General features: G+C 43.9%; 1 protein-coding gene across 2 annotated transcripts in view; it reads left to right on the forward strand.

The window, feature by feature from the left end:
* The window catches only part of PIK3C2G (phosphatidylinositol-4-phosphate 3-kinase catalytic subunit type 2 gamma), a 2,001,768-nt gene that overhangs the window by 1,080,788 nt on the left and 896,159 nt on the right, over positions 1 to 24,821 (forward strand). For both annotated transcript variants that reach the window (XM_069228485.1, XM_069228486.1), the window contains exon 15: positions 11,365 to 11,492. In XM_069228485.1, the coding sequence (XP_069084586.1) occupies positions 11,365 to 11,492 (128 nt within the window). The remainder of the gene's footprint in view (positions 1 to 11,364; positions 11,493 to 24,821) is intronic.

The following is a 24,821-nucleotide window of genomic DNA, read 5'->3' on the forward strand; positions in this document are numbered from 1 at the left end:
CACCCCCTACCCCCTCCCCTGAAACCTAAAGCACCCCAACCCCAACCCACGCCTAAAACCTAAACTCTGACCCCCAATCCCTAATCACCTCAAGCCCCCACCCCACCCCCAAAAACTAAAATACCCCAACTCCCCACCCCTGCCCCTAAAACCTAAAGCACCCTAACCCCCAACCCACCCCTAAGACCTAAACCATGACACCCCCTCCCCAAACCCTAATCACCCGAACCCCCCACCCTACCCCCACAAACACAGCCCCAGTCCCAGCCCAACTTATCTCCTCCTTTACTGCGTCGACTCCCTTCTTCTGTGCCTTAATCAAGCATGTACGTGGTTCACACATGCGTGGTTAAGGCACGAAAACCAGGAAGTCATGGAAAATGAAACCGTTGTTTTGCTTTTGTTTTCCATGACTTTGTGGTTAAGGAGTCGTTGTTCTGGGTGTTTCCCTGCCAAGGAGGCCTTTCCTTACATCAGCTTCTAGTGAAAGTGAAGAAGAGAGTGGGAGGTGCTGATGTGTTGTGGGAGGTTCTTCTAGGTTTTAAGAGCCAGGTATGAAAAGATGCACCCCCCTGCTCTGCTTTTAAGTATGCATGATGCATGGGTGCGTTCTGGTGAGAGACCAGCAGAGCCGAAGGATGTTGCAAATGAATGAGGCTGTTCAGGTACCACAGGGTCAGAGCTGTGGAGTGCTTTGTAGGTGTGTGTGAGGAATTTGAGGTGTGCATGCTTGTCTATTGGGAGCCAGTTGGGTTCCCTAGGGTGTGGTCTAATTTGGGTTTGATATGGGAGGCTGTGGACAAGTCTGGCTGCTGTGTTTGGAGAGTGTGCTGTTTGGTTATCCCAGCATATAGGATGTTTCCATAGTCTAGTTTGCTGGTGATGAGGACTTGTATGATCCTTTTCCTGATGTTGTCCAGTAGTCACTTAAGGATTTTGTTCAGTATCCTTAGGGTGCTGAAGCCGCATGAAGCCACAATATTGATTTCGGCAGCCACATCCAGTTTGTTGTCTATGATGTTGTTGAGGTTTCATGCTCATGAGAAAAGCATGGGGGGGTCGAAGGTCTGTGGGCCGCCAGGTGGAGTTCCTTGGCGAGATGTCTTTTCTGAAGATCACCCTTTTGTTCTTGTTGAGTTCAGTTTGAGGCAGTTGGATTTCATCCAGAGAGCCACTTCGATCATGCATGTCCTTTTGGATCATACATCCTATAGTTGGGTGTTTTGTGTAAGAGGGACAGTATCGATTTTATGCCGTTGGCATGTGTGATGATGTTTATTTTGTGAGTCCTTGTGACATCAACCAGTATAGTAATGTAGATGTTGAACAGCGTTTGGCTGAGTGAAAAGCTGAGTAAGGAGCCCTGTGGGACTCTGCAGATGAGCTATTGTGCTTCAGAGGTATGGACGGGTACATTGATGGTTTGGGATCTTCCAATGAGGAAGGAGCAGATCCAGTTGAGGGTGTGCCCCTGGGTGAGTAGGTAGTCCACTTATAGTCCTGAATTTGTTGTTCACAACTCCATATAGTTTTTTCAGTGTTTGCATGAACCACTCCACTTACACTTTGGCTTGGTGTCAATGAGGAGCTGTTTTCTGATGGCGTTCCTCAAGACACTCTGGTTATCTGTGGAACTCTTTACCTTCAAAAGGAGGACCATTTTCTGTTTCGATTGCATCAGGCAGTGCCATAGACTACTTTTATTTGTTCCATATTAGGTTTCACACGCTCAAATGTTGTGGGTGTACAATTTTTCTGAAGGGTATTTCAGGTAGTAATTACCATCAGTATCTGTAGTCCATCTGGTAGAGGACAGAGGTCTGCAATGACACTTGACTTTGTCTTCAATACTAATTTTCAATGATGATAGTGGAGGTCTTGACTCCACTTTTGTTTGCCTGATCAGATGGCCGCCATTGCTAGTGTTGTCTGTCATCTAGTTCATTACTTGATATGTTTGTTTTCGTAATCCCTTGATAGATTAGCTAAAGTATTTTGCTTTTCATTGTCTCTGGAACTACAATCCTAATTCCTTGCAGTGTTAACTCTGCCTCTGTTACACTCAATTCATGGTGGGCTCTCCAGAGTGTGGGCCATGTGAACTGGCCAGATGTGCCTCTGAGTTAGAGTTTTCTGTGTCTTGTTCTGGATAGCCAAGGATGCCCTTTGCATTCATTCATTCTTCTGTATGGCTGCTTAAATCTCATCTGTAATCAGAGCCCTATGGTATGAAACTTACATGTTTTACTTGGATAAGAAGAGGTAGTTTTCCTCCTCTATACTTGTCAGTGGATGCCTCAATAGATAGTCTTCTAGATTCTTGATTCCGAGTCGATAGATGAGTTCTATTTTATATTTTTACAATTGTAGTACCTTCTTGATTCTCTGTGGTGGGTGGGTGTTAGAAATTGGGTCTCTAGTTGGCAGAGGTTTGCACCCTTTCCAAGTAGCGACTACAATTTGTATCAAGGTAAGTCACAACACAACATCAATTATTCTGTGCTCACCCTCTGGTAGTTTGGCACAGAGCAGGCAGGCATAACTTAGAAGGCAATTTGTAAAGTATTAGTGCAATAACACATATGGTAACACAGTGAAAACACAACAAAAAGACTCCACACCTGAGTAGGAAAATAGAAAATATTTTTCTGAGTAAAACAAGACTAAAACGACAAAAAATCAATAATTGGAAGTTGAGATATGAATTTGTAAAGATTAAATGTAAAAACATTGCTATGAAGTCACCAGCGGTCAATAGGTTACTTGAGGTCACGAGAGACAAGTGTGAATCCAAAATCCAGGCCTACCTTAATGGAGTGTAGGCTAGCTACAAATCCCATGCAGAGCCCGCTGAAACAATACCTTTGGTGGAGCAATCCAATGATGCTGAGGGCACAATGTATCAATATATTCCATGCAGTCTGGTCATTGCAGGCTCCATTAAAGTAAGGGAGGTGCATCGTCATCAGCCAGCGTAGATCATCGACGAGTTGCAGAGGCTTTAACTATGCTGTCATTGGGCAGCCACTGCATGGTGCTTGGAAATTCAATCTGCAGATTTTTCCTCCGCACTTGGGGAAATGCGTTGATTTATGTAGATCTCAGCTGCAGAACCCACATCTGAGGCCCAGAGCTTGGAGGGGGTACCTAAGGTAAGGGTAAGACTTGCACAAGGCAGAGTCCTGCAGAACCAGGAGAGTTGTGGGCAGTCTTTGATGTCCCTGAGACTACAGGGGGATAGGCTGCAAGTCCTTGGCAATCACTCTGGTGGGAAGGCAGAGTCCTTCCAAAGGGGTCAGAGAGCAGCAGGCATCAGTACCACAAGAGGAAGAGCAGTCGTTCCATGAAAGCATTACTTTGAGAAGCACAGGAGTCCTTCTGACAGAGGTTCTGCTCCAGGTCCAAAAGTGTCTGATTCAATGGGTTCAGAGCCCCAGTACTTATACCAAATGTGCCTTTAAAGTAGGGAAGACATAAGAAGAGTTGTTTTGAAGTGTACAAGTTACCCTTTCAGCCTAGTCCTATCTGCCAGGAGATATGTGAGTGTAATCAGCCCTTTGTGTGGGGTCAAGCCACTACCCCTTGAGTTGTAAGTGTAGCCCCTCCACCCTCCCTGCCCAGGAAGGCCCATAAGTATGCAGATGAATGGTGATGCAGTTGAATGTCCTGTTTTATGGCTGTCTGGATGGATTGCAAAACAGTAATGTTAAATCTGACTTTACCAGTGAAGAGGATTTATTATTACAGTTGGAAAAAGATATGAAACATAATGTAGCTACTCCTTTTAGATCAGGAATTACAGTTTTAAAGTATTTTAAGGAATTACCAATGCTGGCCTGTGCGAGAAGCAGGCTTCACAATAGTGAAAATGACTTTGAGATTTTCACTACTAGGACATGTAAAACTTACAAGTATATGTCCTGACTTTTAAATACACTGCACCCTGCTCTGTGGGTCACTAAGGGCCTACCTTTGGGGTGACTAGTAAAGTGGGATTTTAAGGCTTGGCAAGGGGTTTTAAAATACCAAGCCGAGGTAGCAGTAAAACTGCACACCCGGGCCTTGCAATGGCAGGACTGAGACATGGTTATGGGGCTACTTATGTGGGTGCTGCAGGCTCACTAGAAGCATTTATTTTATAGGCCATGGGCACATATAGTGTTCTTTATTAGAGACCTATAAGTAAATTAATATGCCAATTGGGTAGGAGACAATGTTATCATGTTTAAGAGAGAGAGCACTTGCACTTTAGAACTGGTCAGAAGTGGTAAAGTGTGCAAAGTCCTAAACCAGTAAAAACAAGATCAGAAAAATAGAGATAGGCAGGCAAAAGGTTGGGGGATGCCCACCCAAAGGCTGTCAGATCTAACAGCAGGGGATCAGAATAACAGGATAATAATGGGCTTGTTATCCATCACACTTCTGAACTCATATCAATACATTAAGATATGGAAGTGTGCATCCCCTTTGGAATACCATCACCTCCTGTTTTATATTTGAGTACTTTTCTTCTTTATCAGTCAGGATTCAGCTTGCCAATGTCATGGCAAACCAATTGTTATATGTTTTCTTCTCAGGGGAGGACTGCTCAAATTCCTGGCAGCGTATTAGTATGGACTATAGGTTCATTCTTCTTTTTTGGTTCAAAGTACTTCATTGCTGCTTCTTTAGACATGGTATGGTTTGTCCTTTTAAAAAAAAACAGTCATGTTGTGCTCTCTGCTCCCACTTGAAAAATGTTTTAATGAGCCTTCTGAGAGGTTTGGCAATGGTACCAAATCCTGGGGTGAAAAAGCCCACAATGCAGAACTACTGCGTGGAAGCTTGTTAGACAAGGCTGACTGAACATTCATAATACCCCTTGCTTGAGCTTATGCTGAACCTCATTTCAAAAACACATATCCCAAGACATGTACCTTGCCTTTGAGGAGCTCACACTTACCTTTGTGGTATATTAGATAGTAGTCTTGGATGCATTGTAACATGGAAAGCAGATGGTTATAATCATTCAATATTTGTACTTCGATGAGTATGTCATAACTGCAATTAATTTCTCCGGCTAGTCGACCCAGCATGAAACGATTCTCATTCTGGCAGTCAATGAAATGTCAAAACTGAGTACTTCATACTGTTGTAATTCTGCATAGGTTGATATAGTTTAATGCAATAATGGTCTTCATCCAGCACTGGCCGCTAACATCTTGCATTTAGGTTGAGTTTAGAAAGCCAACGGGCCCTACTTAAGTCTCATTGACTATAATCTATGTTGAGGTGATATAACACTTTGTTTAATAGCCTGAAGAGTGGGGCGCATGTCACTATATAGATATATGCACTGCTCCTCTTCTACTTGGATGCCTTTGATGGAAGGGAATTTGTTTTATTGTTAGATCAATATGTAGCTGAATTTAATTTCTTTTCAGGCAGACAAGAATTTGCAACAAATGTTCATATTACCTCAACAACTTTTCAGTGCCCTACATATTAACTCTTCATACAGAGAGGAAGAGTCCTAGGTGCTCCACCGTGGCACTACTCAGCAGGGTTCCTGCACCTTCTTCTAGAATGCATTTATTTGTTCTTGTTAGCGCGTCAGTCCTTACATAGTCTTCTGTCATTTAATTTATGTGGGGATGCATTAGAGGGTCGATATACCTTTTCGCTACGTTTAGAGTGATTCCACCATAAGTCCTTAATTCAATGCAAGTACGACATCATATCCAATAAACATCATCAAATAAATCTCTGGACTCAATAATCTTCATGCACCATGACCCATTAGGCCATGAATAACCACACCTTTAGGTAAAAGTTAGAGTGTTTTTTTCCTTTTATTAACAATGCTAATGTCAGGTAAATTAATCTCAAAACCAAATGGTAAACATACACGAAAAACTCTGGCTGTCCAAATCTTCTAAAGAATCTCAATTTGACTAAAGCATTAACAGTTAAGCATTCTAGAGTCACGGGACAAATTAAAAGCAAGAATAACTGCACAATAGAAATAACATACATCTAGATTCAGCAGGTGAATAACATAAATTCTTTGTATTTAACACATGGTTAACATTTTCTGTCTCTCCCTGACCAACCTTCTGATTAAAATAACATGTTTGGGCTTCATGCAAAACAATTTTAGTTGAAGTTAATTTAGAAAAACATCGAACTATGACTCTAGATAGCGGTTGGTACGTAGAAACAAAAGAATAACCCACAACAAGTACAGCATTTTCTTAGACCTCTCCTCATAGGTATCAGCAAGCTGCGATTATCTTTGCCAGTTGGACATCTGTCTGGTCAGCTTCAGTAACAGGCAGTGAAAGGGAATGGTTCAGACTCGGGGGACTCTAAACTATCTGAAACATTTAAGCACAATACCTAAGGGATCAGCATTCAGCACTAGAAAACGTAAGCAATAAAGTCAAAGATAGAAATAAATCATCAGGAACTGTTCATCTCCTCAAACAGAACCACTATGGGGAAAATAAGAATGGAATGAGCATGTCTCTCCTCTGTGCCATCGAGCTAAGTTAAAAAAAAAAAAATCCCAAGTTGCCATTGGTCAGAAAATCGTATGTCTATAATTTGTCCAAATAAAAACCCAAATCTAAGATATAACTAAACTGTCTTTCGCACGTCGATGATTGGCTCCTCTTCTCCTGTTCCCATTCGTCAGGTAACTTTGTAGCAATCCATACTCCAGTCAGTGCATCCATTGTTGGTTCACGCATCAAACTTTACAAAGTAGCAACTTCTAATGCAAGACATTCTAACAGGCAGCTCTCATGAGAAAGTTAAAGACATCTATTAAACATTTGGTTAACACAGTGTGAACAGCAAAAACATTGATTTTTCTGGACATATTCCCACGATTTTATTAAACATTGCACCCGTGTCATGAACTCGATCCACTCCGGATCCCCATCGGACCCCTGCCCGCACCACATCTTCAACAAGGCCGACAACATCATTGCACCACACCTCCGAGACGTCATCAACGCCTCCCTCACCACCGCCACCTTCCCGGAAAGCTGGAAACACGCAGAGCTCAACGCCCTCTTAAAGAAACCCACAGCCGACCCCACCGAACTCAAAAACTTCCGGCCCATCTCTCTCCTACCGTTCCCCGCCAAAGTGATTGAGAAAATCGTCAACGCTCAACTCACCACCGCCCTGGAAACCAACGACTCCCTCGACCCCACACAGTTCGGTTTCAGGGCCAACCACAGCACCGAAACCGCCCTCATCGCAGCCACGGACGACATCCGAGCCCTGACCGACAAGGGAGAAACCGTGGCCCTCATACTCCTGGACCTCTCTGCAGCCTTCGACACGGTCTGCCACCGCACCCTGATATGCCGCCTCAGCAACGCCGGCATCAGAGACAAGGAATGGATCGTCTCCTTCCTCTCCGGAAGGACGCAGAGAGTCCGCCTGCCCCCCTTCAGATCCACAGCCATGGAGATCATCTGCGGCGTACCCCAAGGATCCTCCCTCAGCCCCACTCTCTTCAACGTCTACATGCCCCCCCTGGCGAACATCGCACGCAAACACGGACTCGACCTCATATCCTACGCCGACAACACCCAGCTCATCTTATCCCTCACCAACGACCCCACCTCAGCAAGGACCAGACTACATGACGGCATGAAGGAAGTAGCGAACTGGATGACAGACAGCCGGCTGAAACTGAACACAGATAAGACGGAAGTCCTCATCCTCGGCGCCACTCCCACCGCATGGGACGACTCCTGGTGGCCCCCCGCTCTTGGCAGCACTCCCCAACCCACCGACCACGCACGCAACCTCGGCTTCATCCTGGACTCATCCCTCTCCATGACCAGACAGGTCAACTCTGTGACCTCGGCATGCTTCAACACCCTCCGCATGCTCCGCAAAATCTTCCGCTGGATCCCCACCGACACCAGGAAGACCGTCACCCACGCCCTCGTCACCAGCCGCTTGGACTACGGGAACACTCTGTACGCCGGCATCACCTCCAAGCTGCAGAGGAAACTTCAACGGATCCAGAACGCTGCTGCACGACTCATCCTGGACATACCCCGCCACCACTACATCTCCGCACACCTGAAGAGACTCCATTGGCTCCCTGTCAACAAAAGAATCACCTTCAGACTCCTCACCCACGCACACAAAGCCCTTCACAACCTCGGACCCAAACTCATCAACAACCGCGTCTCCTTCTACACTCCTCCGCGCACCCTACGCTCTACCGGACAGGCCCTGGCAGCCATACCCCGCATCCGCAAAGCCACCACCGGAGGAAGATCCTTCTCTTTCCTGGCAGCGAAGACCTGGAACTCTCTGCCCAGCCACCTTCGCACCATACCTGATCACCTCTCCTTCAGAAGGCAGCTCAAGACCTGGCTCTTCGAGCACTGACCCCCCCCCCCCCTCCAGCGCCTTGAGACCCTTTATGGGTGAGTAGCGCGCTTTATAAATGCGAATGATTGATTGATTGATTGAATATGAGACTAGGCCCAAACCTCGCTAACTTACAGCCTATAATTACTAAATTTAAATACATAATGTAAAATCATTAATATGACATACTAATACACTTTTCTTTACTCCTGCACTTGAACTAAAATTATTATATATTTAATAAAGCAATACGTATTAAATGACAGCCACTCAAGTAGGCACATTTTCTAAGTCGCACATTATTTTCTATATTAGTCAAATTGTATGCAATTTCTTAACCCAACAAATGAAAATCAATAATAAATAATTCAGCTTTCACATTCTTATGTATGACTTTGAATGTTCAGGCGGGTTTCAGTGGTGTTATGCCTCCTTAAGACACAGAACCAAAGCCTACATAAGAGGAACCTGCCAGGAATAATAATGAAAAATGATAAAACAGTCCGTCACAACAGGAACAGGAGCACTTCTCTTATAGCAGCAAAGACTGAGAAAAATAAAGAAGACACAGCATTATCTTCGCCTCTGGATCCATAATAGAATTGAAACTTTGTATGACAGTAGCTCAGAACTTTTTCATCCAAAGTAATTGGAGGCAAAAATGTCTACCACAAGAGCACAAGCATAGAGCATGGCCTTCTGCTGCTATTCATGTTCTGTTGCATTTAGCTATATTTTGTGAGCATAAACATGCATCCTCTGGTGCATTTTGGATTGCATTTTGAAAATAGTGTTACATACTGGATTACGCCCTACGTGTATTTCCATATATTCTTGCTTATTTTTGTTGCAATTATGCCAATTATGGTACAGAAAATGATGCGAATGACACCCACTTCTATCTTGCATGAGTACGCACCTCATTTTCTCTGCTCATGCACTTGATTACTCTTGTGATCTACCGAGTAAGAGAATGGCATCTAGCATCGCTTTTGGTTCCCTGAGTATGAGTCTGCGTTGCGCAAATAAGCCACACCCATCTATTTGTTGTGCTCTTGGCAGGATCACTGTCTGGCAAGTGCTGGTTAGCTTGCACAGGTGTACATAGAAACTTTCTATTTGTTCTCCTTCCTTTTCTTGTGCTTTCCTAAGGATGAGTTGTTTGCAGTCAAGATTTTGTGGAGATTGACATAAGCATCTACATCTACAAAAAATACAAACCAATTTGAGTCATCTCCTGTACTGGGCTAACTGAAGGACAATTTAAATATTGCTTCAATTGCCTAATGAAGTAATATTGACCTCTTAACAGTGTTATCTATTTCATGGGTGACTAAATAATTGTTGAAGTGAATCATCCACAATCAGTTGTTTAGCGTGGCTAGAGCTTTGCACACAGCGATAGTCTGCTAGACTTGGCAACAATTAAATGCATAGAGTTATATCTGTGTTCAAGCTAGAGTGCTTATTTGGATGGAGGTTCCACGGCTGGTGTCCATTGTCACTTAATGAAATAGCTTGAGGCAAATTCCAGTCCATCACTTCTCACTCATTATTACTCTAAACAGAGACACACCCAATGCAAATCAATATTGCCATTTTCAGCGTATTTAGGGCCTCTTCAGTAGGGTGCAGCTAGAGTCCAATAGCACAGTAAACACTGAGCCAGTGTCTGGGCCCACATATCATTCTTGAGTCTTCAACTTCTGCAAACAAAATGTGATGGGTGGAATGTTTCAATAAATCTCAACTAATCATGATTGCTGAGGCCACATTCCAGTCTGTTTTTTGCTCACCATGCCACTTTTGACCGAGGCCCGCCTTGTGCAAATCAGTACTGAACTTGCTCCTCATGTAAACATTACATTCTGTGGTGTCAGGTTAGTCCCCATCCGGAGAAGAACATCAGCCACTCAGACCGGTTTCAACCACAGCGAGCATGGGACCCAGGGTTGGGCTTGATTGGTTTATTGACTATCCTCTCTTGTTTCTGAGCACCTATTTGTGTTCTATCTAAGTATTTACTAGATGTGGGTTATTCTTCTTGGATTTGAGCATATTGCAGTGTCCCTGCCAGGTCATCTATTAAGATTTACTCCTACAGGTGCAACATTGTGGATTGATAAATATAAATTTTTCAGATTATTTGATATTTATAGTTTTACATTTTATATTGTTAGAGATAGACTCACTTGCACATGGTTTAGTGTGCTTGTTGGTTGTTCAGTCCTAAGGAAGATGGTACCAAGATAATCAGAACCACCAAAACAAATGTTGATGTATTTTAGAAGGGAGATTAACTTTTCGGTTACAGTGCCATAGGATTGATCATAGACTATACACTATCTCATATTTATTGGCTGCTCAAACCCCATGTTTTTGTTTTTGTTGGTGGTAGGATGGATGAATGTGTGTTTTTGGGGGATAGTTGAGAATCTATTATTTTGAACATGTATTTAAATAATGACATTTTGATTGTACACTTGTTTTCGATTTATCCGATTTATTATGAAAATTTAGTTTTTATCTATTTCTGGAAAATATTCTGTGCTGTGATTTCATGGTGATGATGTATCATATCTAATATGCAATATTTTGTTCACAACTTTTAATATATATGATTTGATTTTGACCAATATCTCAGCTAGGGAGGTGTTTTGCCTTTGATATCCATGACGAGCAGGGTTGGTACTGATTTGCATAAGGCAGGCCTTTCTCTAGAGAGGCATTGTGGTTGAGAAAAGATTGACTCTAAAGCATGAGAGTTTGCCAGTGGTTGTTGTTTAATAAGTTAATCAAGCAGTACTGTTATAACTCAAAAGCATAATGATACACTCACAGCACATTGAAGCTATTATTTCCTTTTTTTTTTTTTTGCGGTTAAAACAGATTGGTGGAAGAAGAATGCCTATTTTTAAGCACAAAATTGTTGTACTGAGCACATGAATCACAATTACATGCATATTATTTTTACTGCAGATCAGTTTTCCAGATGCGGAACAGACTTTCATAAAACCAAAATTTGAACAGAAAATTAACACTGTTCCAACAGAAGAATGCATAAAACATGTAGAGAAATTGTCAAAGCAGCAGTCTTCACTGTTACTGTAAGTATAGCACCGTATGGTTTAACAGTTCATGTTGTGAAACTGTGATACAGAGTGATAATTTCTGAGTGGTGATTGGCTCGGGGGCCTTTCGACTCTTCTCTGTCTGTTGTGCACAAACGTGGTTGTTAGAAATAGTGTCTTTGGTTGGTGGTCAGGCTAACCCCTGTCCAAGCAAGGACCCTCACTCTAGTCAGGGTATGTCACACACAATCCAAATTATCCTGTGCCCACCCTCTGGTAGCTTGGCACTGAGCAGTCAGGCTTAACTTAGAAGGCAATGCGTAAAGTATTTGTGCAATAAATCATGCAACAACACAGTATAGCACTACAAAAATACACCACACAGTGTTTAGAAAAAAATATATAATATTTATCTGATAAAATGCAGGTGAAAACGATTAAAATGCAATAAGTATATGTTGAGATATCACTGTAAAAGTGATATAAAGTGTCTTTAGTCTTTTAAAAGCAATAAATGTCCTTTTCAAGCACAAAGTACCTGGTTTGCGTTCCAAATCTCCGCAAAGAACCGCAGACGAGGAGATGCGTGGAAAGCGTGGAAGTGTGCGTCGATTTCTTGGGCCACACATGGCGATGCGTTGTTTAGTTTTCACGCAGGGATGGCTGTCCATCGATTTCTGGAGCTCGGTCGTGGATCCTCTTCGGTTGCAGGGTTTTTGGACGCCCCGGGGAGGATGCGTGGATTTCCAGTGCTGACAGGATGAAGTCACAGGGGCTGCGTCGATCTGGTGGGTATTGCGTGGAAATTCCTACTGCACGGCAGGCGCTGCGTCAATTGCTTTCTGGATGTCGGGCTGCATTGTTCCGACTCGGCTGTGCATCTATCCAGTGGGCTGTGCGTCGAATTTCTGGTCACTACGCTGGCGCTGCATCGATCTCCTTGTTGCGAATTCGGGCTGGGTCTTTCCGGTTCAGCGTGTGGCGAATTTTTCACTGTGATGCAGGCTTTGTGCCATTTCTGGCAGGCTGTGTGTCGATTTTCACCACACAATGAGTTTTTCTTGTAGAGATGAAGTCTTTTTGTCCTGAGACTTCAGGGAACAGGAGGCAAGCTCTATCCAAGCCCTTGGAGCGCACTTCTCACCACAGCCAGAGAGCAGCAAGGCAGCAGAGCAACAGCAAGACAACAGTCCTTCACAGAAAGCAGACAGATGAGTCCTTTGGGCAGCCAGGTAGTTCTTCTTGGCAGGATGCAGGTTCTGGTTTGGGTTCTGTTCTCCAGGAAGTGTCAGAGTTGGTAGGGGCAGAGGCCCTGTTTAAATACCCCCATGTGCCTTTGAAGTGGGGGAGACTTCAAAGAGTGGCTTAGAAGTACACAAGGTCCCCTTTCAGTTCAATCCTGTCTGCCATGGTCCCAGTAGGGGGTGTGGCAGTCCTTTGCGTGAGGGCAGGCTTTTGTCCTTTGACATGTAAGTGACAGGCCCTCCACCCTCCCAGCCCAGGAAGAGCCATTCAAAATGCAGATGTATGCAAGTGAGGCTGAGCATCCTGTGTTTGGGGTGTGTCTGAGTGAAGGCACAAGGGAGCTTTCAACTGAACCCAGCCAGACGTGGATTGGAAGGCACAGAAGGATTTCAGTGCAGAAAGATTCTCACTTTCTAATAGTGCCATTTCTAAAATAATAATATTAAATCCAACTGGATTTTGTATTACCATTCTGGCCATACTAAATATGACCTTGTTACTCCTTTCAGAGCAGAATCTACCACTCAAACAGTATATGAGGGTAGCCCTAATGTTAGCCTATGAAAGGAGCAGCCCTCACAGTAAGGTAAAATGAATTTAGGAGTTCTGCACTACCAGGACATGCATCTTGCACATCAGAAAAAAACATTTATCAAAAAAATGCACATGTACATGCCTTGCGTTTTATCTACAAAACACCCTGCCCTATAGGTTACCTAGGGCATACCTGAAGGGTGACTTATATGTAGAAAAAGGGGAGTTTAAGGTTTGGCAAGTACTTTTAAATGCCAAGTCGAGGTGGCAGTGAACCTGCACACACAGGCCTTGCAATGGCAGGCCTGAGGCATGGTTAAGAGGCTACTTATGTGGGTGGCACAATCAATGCTGCAGGCCCACTAGTAGTGTTTAATCTACTGGCACTGGGCACATGTAGTGCACTTTACTGGGGTCTTACAAGTAGATTAAATAAGCCAACATGTTTTAAGGGAGAGAGCATATGGACTTTAGCACTGGTTAGCAGTGGTAAAATGTGCAGAGTCCTAAAATCAGCAAAAACAGTGTCCTAAAAGTGGAGGGAGGCAGGAAAAGAGTTAGGAGTGACCACTCCAAGGCTATCAGGTCTAACAGTGGTACATTGTGTATCAAGATCCCAGTGCTCTGCATCCTTTGAAGCTCAGTAAGCTCAGTAAGGGGTTAGGCACAGTTCTGGGCTGCCCTGTCAAGGGAGGAGACCCTTGCTACATACCCAGAGCTGTTTGTCCAGTGTCTGGCAGCAATATATCTCAAACGGAGAAGCTCTCATAGATAGGGTGACAGCTTCACACTGGTAGGAAAGCCTGTTGGTTTTAGGCAGGAAAATGATAACTTTCTATAAGTGTAATTTCTAAAATATTACTATAAAATCGGGCTTGAACATTTAGCTAGATTTTAAATTACTATTAAAATGAGTCCTTGAAATATTTTTCTAGTTATTCCCAAAATATATTTAGTAGCTATTACATGTAATAGTATAAGCCAGTGTTTCCCTATAGGAGAGTAAGCCTTGTCACACTCAAAAATGACTTTGGGGCTTTTTCACTACAAGGACTTGGAAAACAATAAATATACATGTCCTACTTTTAAATAATTCTGTGGGCTTTTAAAACCGACCAAGGGGGTGATGTAAGTATTAATAAAAGAAGGTGTAGGCCTGCTAAAAGGTGTATTGGGCCAGATCAAACTGATAGTTTAAAACTGCACACTCCGGTTGCAGTGGTCAGACTGGACATATTTTACAGTACTACTTTTGTGGGTGGCACAATGAGATAAAAAGAAATAAAAGAATCAGTGCCAGCACGGGTAAAACAGTTCATTCTAAAATCTATTCACTGTAACTTTACTATCAATTGTTGTTTGACAGTCCTTGCTGCAAGGAGAAACTGACACCACTACCACATGTGGCAGATCACTCTTGAAGATCCTAAGTGCATCAATACAATTTGTTAAAATTAAGCACTGTTATAAGGGGACACTCCATCTGTGCCTAGGATTGGTATACATAGGACACAAGAACAGTAAGTGTTTGTTTGCATTGTGAGTACCCAGACATAGACAAGTCTCACATTGTATGTATGTAGCTATTGGTAGTATACCATATCCAAACAGCAAAAAGAGTGGGTGAGAATGCATATGTGTATATAATGTAAAAACTCCTCTGCCTTGGGTGCGCAATTATGCATTAAGAAGCACGTAGGGAGCCTATATCTGCAGCTCGACCATTTGTTCTTGGCAGCAACTTTCAGTATCTTTGTTTTACCACTGGAACTGCACTGGCAAGTATGGATGAACGCTCTTTTAAAAAATGTGCAAGATCCCGTTCCGTCTATTTTTTTCTTATATATAATCTGACCTTCTTGGAGGATTGGGATTTAATAACATTGTTAAACCCTGCTCTGTAGTCTCGAAGCTCATCAGTGGCCCCTTCACAAACCCTATAAAATAGTGGTACCAAAGCTGCTACATCCGTTACAGAATTACTGTCAAGGTCCAATTGTAATAGAAACAAGGGTGTATTCCTCCCGACCCCAGTGAGGGTTCTAATAAAGTTATTTTCTTTGGTGCCCAAGTTGCAATGGCCCCACAATTCAGCCCTGTATAGAGCAGCGCCCCGTACTTGTATCTTATATACTTCCAGTGCAGGGAGACAGACTTGAGAACCAGGAAGCATTCTAAGCAAGCCTTAGGACTGCCCCCGCTTGATTAAATATCACATGTAAACTTTTGGTAATCCATGGGGCCCAAGAGCCAGAATCGTCCAAGTGAATCCCTAAGTAATCAAATTCTCCTACCCTTTCTGGTACTTCACTGGCTGGTTTTACAATACCCTTCACTATTTTCCTCCTTGAGTAGGTCATCTGCTTAGTCATGGAAGCATTAACTCCAAGGCCATGATCGAAGCAGAAGAGACTAAAGTTTCTCCAAGGTTTTGCAGTCCCACCTTTATTTTGACCTGTAAGAGGGTATTCTCAGCAAAAAGGAGAGCCAGAATTTTTTGCCCTGCAAACTGCAGGACAAACTGCCCTGTAGGCGAGTCACTAACACAGTTGGTCAGATATTTAACACGCACTCAAATAAACTTTATTTGGCATTAAAAATGCCATAAAAGTACATAAATTAAAATCGCAAAATGATCACAGTAAAAATTTCATCACAACCTAAAAACATCAAGAAACATATATATATATATTTTTAAACTCCTAAAAAAACAGCAATTAATTAAAATGTACAAATTCCGATTATCATAAGCTATAAGAAAAACATTATAGTACCTAAGGAATATGTGGAGAGAGAACAATTACAATGGATACCGCTTCCTTATACTAAGTGCTCCTCTAATAAAATTAATGACCACACTGCATTTTTCAACAAAGTCCAGCTGCTGAAAGTATTGAAGCCCCAACCTATGTGATTTAAAGTTAATAGCGGGCAAAATTGGAAAAAGAAAATACATATGTACAGACTTATACAATGAGCAAAAGAACATTGCATGAGTTGAGTTAAACAATTGTCACAAGGACATTGCGAAACCAGACATAGTCATAGCCATACCAGAAAACTGCAAGATCACCAGAAGACACCGCAGCAACAGACCAGGAGGAGGAATCGCCATAGTCCACAAAAACACCATAAGAGTCTCCACCAACTCCCACGACACCATCAAATTCGCCGAGCACCTCCACTTCAAAATCCACATCAACGCCAACAACATCCTCAGAGGAACACTGGTCTACAGACCCCCTTACCCCAGACCGCAGTTCTGCGACAACATTGCCGATGCCATCAGCTCCCAAGCCCTCGCCTCAACGGACTACATCCTCCTCAGCGACCTGAACTTCCACCTAGAAAATAACAATGATATCAACACCACCAACCTAATCGACAACCTTGCCAACCTCGGCCTCAAGCAACTCGTCACTTCACCCACCCACTCCTCAGGCCACACACTCGATCCCATTTTCTCCGCTAGCAACCACGTCTCCTTCAGCCACACCACCGAACTCAACTGGACAGACCACAGCTGCATCCACTTCACCTACCAGAAACCAGTCACTCACCACCACTGCACACAACCCCCCCGATGCAACTGGAGCAAAATATCAACGGATCTATGATTTCCACTCTCGCCCAGGCCCCACCACCTGGGACCCCGGACCCCAACACAGCCACTACCAACCTGCATCACTGGATAGAAGACTGCTCCAACACCCTCGCACTGCTCAAAAAAAAAAAAACACACCTCACAGAATCTAGGCCAGCAGGTTCACCCCAGACCTACAGAAATCCAAAGGGCTATGTCGCAAAATGGAAAAAACCTGCCACCTTGAACCTGCCAACTCCAACCACATCGCCTTCAAGGATGCCATACGCAAACATCACCAACTAATCTGCACCACCAAAATGACCCACTTCAAATACCGCATTGACACCAACGCTCACAACAGTAAAGAGCTCTTCGGCATCATCAAAGAGCTCTCCACTCCCAGGACCTGCTCCTACAAGCCCCCCACCATCACAGGAGTTCTGCAACTCACTCGCAACCCACTTCCATCGAAAGATAGAAGAAATCCACAACAGCTTCAACCCCCAGACCCACCAGCTGACTACAAACACCAACGAACCCAACACTCCAAGCAACACCCACTTTCCCCACACCTGGATCTCCGTCAACATAGAAGACACCGCCAACACCATGGCCTCCATCCACTCCGGATCCCCATCGGACCCCTGCCCACACCATATCTTCAATAAAGCAAACATCATCATCGCTCCCCACCTCTGCAACACCATCAACAGCTCCTTTGAGTCAGCCACCCTCCCAGAAAGATGGAAGAATGCAGAAATCAACGCCCTACTGAAGAAACCAAAGGCAGACCCAAACGACCCCAAGAACTACCGGCCGATCTCCCTCCTCCCCTTCCCAGCCAAGGTCATCGAACAAATCGTGAACAGCCAACTATCCCGGTTCCTAGAAGACAGCAAGGTACTCAACATCTCCCAATCCGGATTCCGCAAAAGCCACAGCACCGAGACTGCACTCATTGCTGCCACAGACGACATCAGAACCATGCTCGTTGAAGGAGAAACAGAAGCACTCATCCTCCTGGACCTCTCCACAGCCTTCGACACGGTATGTCATCACACTCTCGCACACGCCTCCACAACGCTGGAATCCGCGACCAGGAACTCGATTGGATCTTGTCATTTCTCACAGGCAGAACCCAGAGAGTCCGCCTCCCACCGGTCCTGTCAGAAGCCTCCAGAATCATCTGTGGCATCCCCCAAGGATCTTCACTCTGCCCCACGCTCTTCAACGTGTACATGGCCCCCCTCGCCAACATCGCACGAACCCACCACATCAACATAGTTTCCTACGCAGACGGCACTTAGCTCATCCTCTCTCCCTCATGAAAGACCCTACAACAGCAAAGAACAACCTCCACAACGGACTTCACGCCATCGCCAGCTGGATGGAATCAAGTCACCTCAAGTTAAACACAGACAAGACAGAAATCCTCATCTTTGGCACCAACCCCTCAGCATGGAACGACTCCTGGTGGCCCACCTCCCTAGGATTCGCACCCTTACCCACCACCCATGAACGCAACCTGGGATTCATCTTGGACCCCACACTCAGCACGACTCAGCAGGTCAACACCATCTCCTCTTCCTGCCACAACACACTCTGCATTCTCCGCAAAATCTTCAAGTGGATTCCAGTCAAAACCAGGAAAACTGTCACCCACGCCCTGGTCAGCAGCCGATTGGACTACGGAAATGCCCCATATGCAGGAACAACAACCAAACTCCAAACAAAGCTGCAAAGAATCCAGAACGCATCCGCCTGCCTCATTTTTGACGTCCCACGCCGCAACCAGATCTCCCCCCACCTCAGAGACCTTCACTGGCTACCAGTCTCAGAGGATCACCTTCAAACTCCTCATCCATGCACACAAAGCCCTTTACAACACAGGTCCAGCCTACCTCAACAACAGACTCACCTTACAAACCCCCATCCGCAATCTTCACTATGCCAGCCTCTCCTCCGTCCCCCGCATCCGCCACACCACTGCCAGAGGAAGATCCTTTTCTCACCTAGCCGACAAGACCTGGAACTCCCTACCACTCCACCTTTGCCAGACCCAAGACCTCTTGTCATTCAGGAAACGCCTCAAGACATGAATTTACGACCAGACCGCGATCATGCCCCCCCCCCCAGGGGCTAAATTTTTTTTTCTTCAAAAAAATAAAAAATAAATCAATAAATGGACAGGGGGTCGCCCGTGGGCAGGGCGACCCCCTGTGGGGGCAATATTTTTTTTAGTTGTTGTAGGGTTTCCCTGGGGGGCATTTTGGCCCCCAAGGAAACCATACAACAACTAAAAAATATATATATATATATATATATATATATATCTCTATATATATATATATATATATATAGATCTATATATATAGATATATCCATGTAGATAGATCTATGTAGATAGATCTATGTACATGGATATATCTATATATATATATATATAGATCTATCTATAGATATATCTATGTAGATAGATATATATAGAGATATATATATATATATATATATATATATATATATATATATATCTATCTCTATATATATCTATCACTTTTGTCAATATGTATGTGGTTTCCCTGGGTGCTGTGATCGGCCCCCAGGAAAACCAGACCCACATATAAAAGTGATATATATATATATAGAGAGAGAGAGAGAGAGAGATTTGCCACCAGTTGTCTTGCAGTTGCAGCTTGCGTCTTCAAAGCAATGCACATACTTCAACTGACGCTTTTCAACTGTAGCTTTTAGGCAGCAATAAAAAAGTCAAGTAAGTATTGTGATTATGTTTCTGCTACAAAAGGGTCAGACTTGTCTAGTGGCAGTTTTAGTGCCATAAAGAAGCGCAGAAGGTTTATATGCCTACTGCAAAGAGCAAATCTGTATTTTATGTAAATAGCTGAGTACATTAGTAAAGTCAGCCATTACCTGCGCTATAATACAAATGAAATGTATGTGCAGGGTGGAGGGCGGCTATGGAGAGATGAAGGGCACTTTTCCTGGGTGGTAATGAGGGAATCTGAGGAGGAGGGAGTGGGAGCACCAATAATGATTGTTGGACTGGGCGCAGGAGGTGCTAAAGACTGTGACGAACGGAATGTGACAAGGTGTTTTTTGAGTGTCTTGAAAGAACGTGCTGATTGAGGGAAGAAGCGCAGGTAAGGTGGCCTCTACTGTTGCACGTATCTCACACACACCATCGATTTTGTGACTGTCTACGTAGGCTAGTGTTTTAGAGCAACAGTTTAGCCAATAGCAGAGATGGCATCTTGATGGATGACTGCTGCCGTCACTCGGGTTATAGAGGACAGCTCTGACATAGGATCAGAGACTGTGACATCAGATACTGAGACAGCATCTGAGGGATAGGACAATGGCGCAGACTCTGGGAGTGATTTTTCAGTCGGAGGAGTCCCATTCGATAACTCCTCTTCCAGTACATTATGAGGGAGGTGATGAGGACAGTCCTGCTGTCCCTTCGCAAGCAGTCTGTGCAACTGGGTAATAGTGGGTTAGCCCAACCCAGAGAGCAGGTGAATGCTCGCTTGGGAGCTCCCCAATTTAGTTCTGCCCCAAATTCCACCGCCCAAATCGTATTGTGGAGACATCAAAATTAGCTATCGCAAAACAAACTGGTTTTGTAAGGCAGGCACCTGTTTTTTTGGTCCTGGGTTTGGCGGCCATATAGAGAAACACACTAAACCCAAACATTTCTGAAAACTAGACATTCGGGGGAGTCCACAGAGGTGTGACTTGTGTGGATTCCCCAAAGTTTTCTTACCCAGAATACCCTGCAAATCTGAAATGTTGAATAAAAACTCTATTTTTCTCGCATTTCTGTCACACAAACTACAGGAATATGCTGGGATCCACAAAATTCCTACCACCCAGTGATTCCTCACCTGTCCTGATAAAAGTACTACCCCACTTGAGTGCCTACACCTAGTGCCTGCGTCAGGAATGGATCACCCCAGGGTCAACAGCTGCCTCATGTAAGGACCAACATTGACCGTTGTGTGATCTATTCCTGTCGCGGGCACTAGGCCTACCCACACAAGTGAGGTACCATTTTTATCGGGAGACTTGGGGGAAAGCTGGGTGGAAGGAAAGTTGTGGCTCCTCTAAGATTCCAGAACTTTCTGTCACCAAAATGAGAGGAAAAGGTGTTTTTTTGGCCAAATTGTGATGTTTGCAAAGGATTCTGGGAAACAGAACCTGGTCAGAGCATCACAAGTCACCCCATCTTGGATTCCCCCGGGTTTCTAGTTTTCAAAAATGCACAGTTTGCTAGGTTTCCCCAGGTGCCGGCTGAGCTAGAGGCCAAAATCCACAGGTAGGCACTGTTTTCTATGAAAAAATGTGATGTGTCCATGTTGTGTTTTGGGGCATTTCCTGTCGCGGGCGCTAGGCCTACCCACACAAGTGAGGTATCATTTTTATCGGGAGACTTGGGGGAACGCTGGGTGGAAGGAAATTTGTGGCTCCTCTCAGATTCCAGAACTTTCTGTCTCCGAAATGTGAGGAAAACGTGTTTTTTTTAGCCACATTTTGAGGTTTGCAAAGGATTCTGGGTAACAGAACCTGGTCAGAGCCCCACAAGTCGCCCCATCTTGAATTCCCCTAGGTCTCTAGTTTTCAAAAATGCACAGGGTTGGTAGGTTTCCCTAGGTGCCGGCTGAGCTAGAGGCCAAAATCTACAGGTAGGCACTTTGCAAAAAACAGCCCTGTTTTCTGTCAAAAAATGGGATGTGTCCATGTTGTGTTTTGGGGCATTTCCTGTCGCGGGCGCTAGGCCTACCCACACAAGTGAGGTATCATTTTTATCGGGAGACTTGAGGGAACATAGAATAGCAAAACAAGTGTTAATGCCCCTTATCTTTCTCTACATTTTTTCCTTCCAAATATAAGAGTGTGTAAAAAAGACGTCTATTTGATAAATGCCCTGCAATTCACATGCTAGTATGGGCATCCCGGAATTCAGAGATGTGCAAATAACCACTGCTCCTCAAAACCTTATCTTGAGCCCATTTTGGAAATGCACAGGTTTTCTTGATACCTATTTTTCACTCTTCATATTTCAGCAAATGAATTGCTGTATACCCAGTATAGAATGAAAAACAACTGCAGGGTACAGCTCATTTATTGGCTCTGGGTACCTAGGGTTCTTGATGAACCTACAAGCCCTTTATATCCCCACAACCAGAAGAGTCCAGCAGACATAACGGTATATTGCTTTAAAAAATCTGACATCGCAGGAAAAAGTTACAGAGTAAAACATAAAGAAAAATGGCTGTTGTTTTCAGCTCAATTTCAATATTTTTTTATTTCAGCTGTTATTTTCTGTAGGAAAACCTTGTAGGATCTACACAAATGACCCCTTGCTGAATTCAGAATTTTGTCTAGTTTTCAGAAATGTTTAGCTGTCCGGGATCCAGCATTGGTTTCACACCCATTCCTGTCACTAACTGGAAGGAGGTTGAAAGCACCAAAAATAGTAAAAATGGGGTATGTCCCAGTAAAATGCCAAATTTGTGTTGAAAAATGTGGCTTTCTGATTCAAGTCTGCCCGTTCCTGAAAGGTGGGAAGATGGTGATTTTAGCACCAGAAACCCTTTGTTGGTGCCATTTTCAGGGAAAAAACACAAGCCTTCTTTGGCAGCCCTTTTTTCCCAATTTTTTGGGAAAAATCAAACTTTTCACTGTATTTTGGATAATTTCTTGGTCTCATCCAGGGGAAACCACAAACTCTGGGTACCATTAGAATCCCTAGGATGTTGGAAAAAAAGGACGCAAATTTGTCGTGGATAGCTTATGTGGACAAAAAGTTATGAAGGCCTAAGCGCGAACTACCCCAAATAGCCAAAAAAGGGCTCAGCACTGGGGGGGGGGGGGGAACGGCCCAGCAGCTAAGGGGTTAATCCAAGCTTTCGTTGTTGGATCTATCAACTCTGGCTTGTTATATAGCTCAGAGCTCCAAAGTCAATAAAGTATTCCTAATGTAAGATAGCCAGTGAATCTCAGCCACATTATCAAGGGCCATACAGTCTAAGATGATGCATCTCGTAAGGCAATGCACTCTCAACTGCCATATCTTAGCCCATAACAAAAGGGGGGGCAAGTCCTAAATGATCTTCAAGAGAAGGCAATCCAAACTCCGAGTGACAAAAAAAAGTGGCTGTCCCTGCTGGAACCAACAATAATATTCTAATGAAGCTATTTTGTATTTTGTGAAGCATATCGTTATTACAGTAACCTCACACTCCTGCATCGTAGGAGACCACAGATATACATTTAGATTTAAGCAAAGTCATCATTTCTTTTATAGGTGTATGTCCAAAAGTACCAGCAAATCAGAAAATCCCTTTAAAAGCTCTAGAAAACTGGAGAGCTCTCAGTGTCGGCAAAGGTGCCCATTTAAGTTTGGGATCAAAAGGGATACCTAAGTAGTTAAAACTATTAGGGCTAGATGTAGGAAAGGTTTAGCGACTCGCAAATGGCGAAAAACACAGTTTGCGAGTCGCTAAACCCCATCTGGTATGTAGAAATGCATTTTGCGAGTCGGAACCGACTCGCAAAATGCATTTCTGAGTCGCAAATAGGAAGGGGTGTTCCCTTCCTATTTGCGAGTCGCAGTGGTATGCAATTCCATTTGCAACCGCGTAAGCGGTCGCAAATGGACTCGCAGTTACCATCCACTTGAAGTGGATGGTAACCCACTCGCAAACGGGAAGGGGTCCCCATGGGACCCCTTCCCCTTTGTGACTGGACCTAATAATAATTTTTCAGAGCAGGTAGTGGTCCGATGGACCACTACCTGCCCTGAAAAATACCGAAACAAAAGGTTTCGGTTTATTTTTCAAAGCGCAGCTCGTTTTCCTTTAAGGAAAACGGGTTGCACTTTGAAAAAAAAACTGCTTTATTTAAAAGCAGTCACGGACATGGAGGTCTGCTGTTCCCAGCAGGCCTCCATCCCGTGAGTGCCCTGAGTCGCTATGGGGTCGCAAATTGCGACCCACCTCATTAATATTAATGAGGTGGGTCTTTGCCACCCCATAGCGACTCGCAGAAGGTGTCTGAGACACCTTTCTACATCCCAAATTGCGACTTGCAATTTGCGAGTCACAGGGACTCGCAAATTGCAAGTCGCAATTTGGGAGTTTCCTACATCTGACCCTAAATCTTTAAAAGTGGCAAACTCTTTATATATATTTTTTGATTAAGTGCTTCTGGGCCCACAAATGAAAACAAAAGACTTAGATTAATTTACCTTCAATTCCAGGGAACTCTTAAATTCTGTAAATTAATCTAACAGCCGCTGACGGCTATTTGCAGTCCTACCTAATAGTCCTTTGTCATCAGCATAGAGGAGTGTGGTATATATTGATTTCCCTCCCGTGGGGCGTCTAGCTTCTTCTGAAGAAAATTCCCCTCAAGGCCATTTCTATAAATTGTATACAAACATGGGGCTAAAAGGCAGCCTTGACGGACACCCTTGTGACATTTTATGGCAAGTGTAGGACCTCCAGTGGGGGAATAATGAATCTTTACTGAGGTATCCCATTGAAGTCTACTTAAGAGCGTAACTAACTGTTTTACGCCCCCAAAGCCATCTAACATATTTCACAATTTGGAACTATTCACGGTATAAAATTCACTTGACAAGTCCATAAACGCTATGTGCAAAGCATGAACATATTTACCTATTCCAGCCATGAAGGCCTTGGCCCTGCTTCTGCATGCGCTTCACTGGTTGCCGATTTGTAAAATAATCATTTTTAAGGTTTGTTGTCTGGCCCATAAGTCCCTGAATAGAAATGGCCTGAGTTACCTTTCCTCTAAATTCACCCATTCAGGCAGACTCTTAAGATCTAATGATATAAATAAAGCCTTACTGACAGTACCACGGATCAGTAAATCTCATGCAGGAGGTAGATCCTTTTCTTATTTAGCCCCCTTGCTTTGGAACAAGGTCCCATTCCACATCCGTCAATGTGCTGACC

The sequence above is a fragment of the Pleurodeles waltl genome, chromosome 4_1 (assembly GCF_031143425.1).
Source record: "Pleurodeles waltl isolate 20211129_DDA chromosome 4_1, aPleWal1.hap1.20221129, whole genome shotgun sequence".
Classification (NCBI taxonomy): domain Eukaryota; kingdom Metazoa; phylum Chordata; class Amphibia; order Caudata; family Salamandridae; genus Pleurodeles; species Pleurodeles waltl.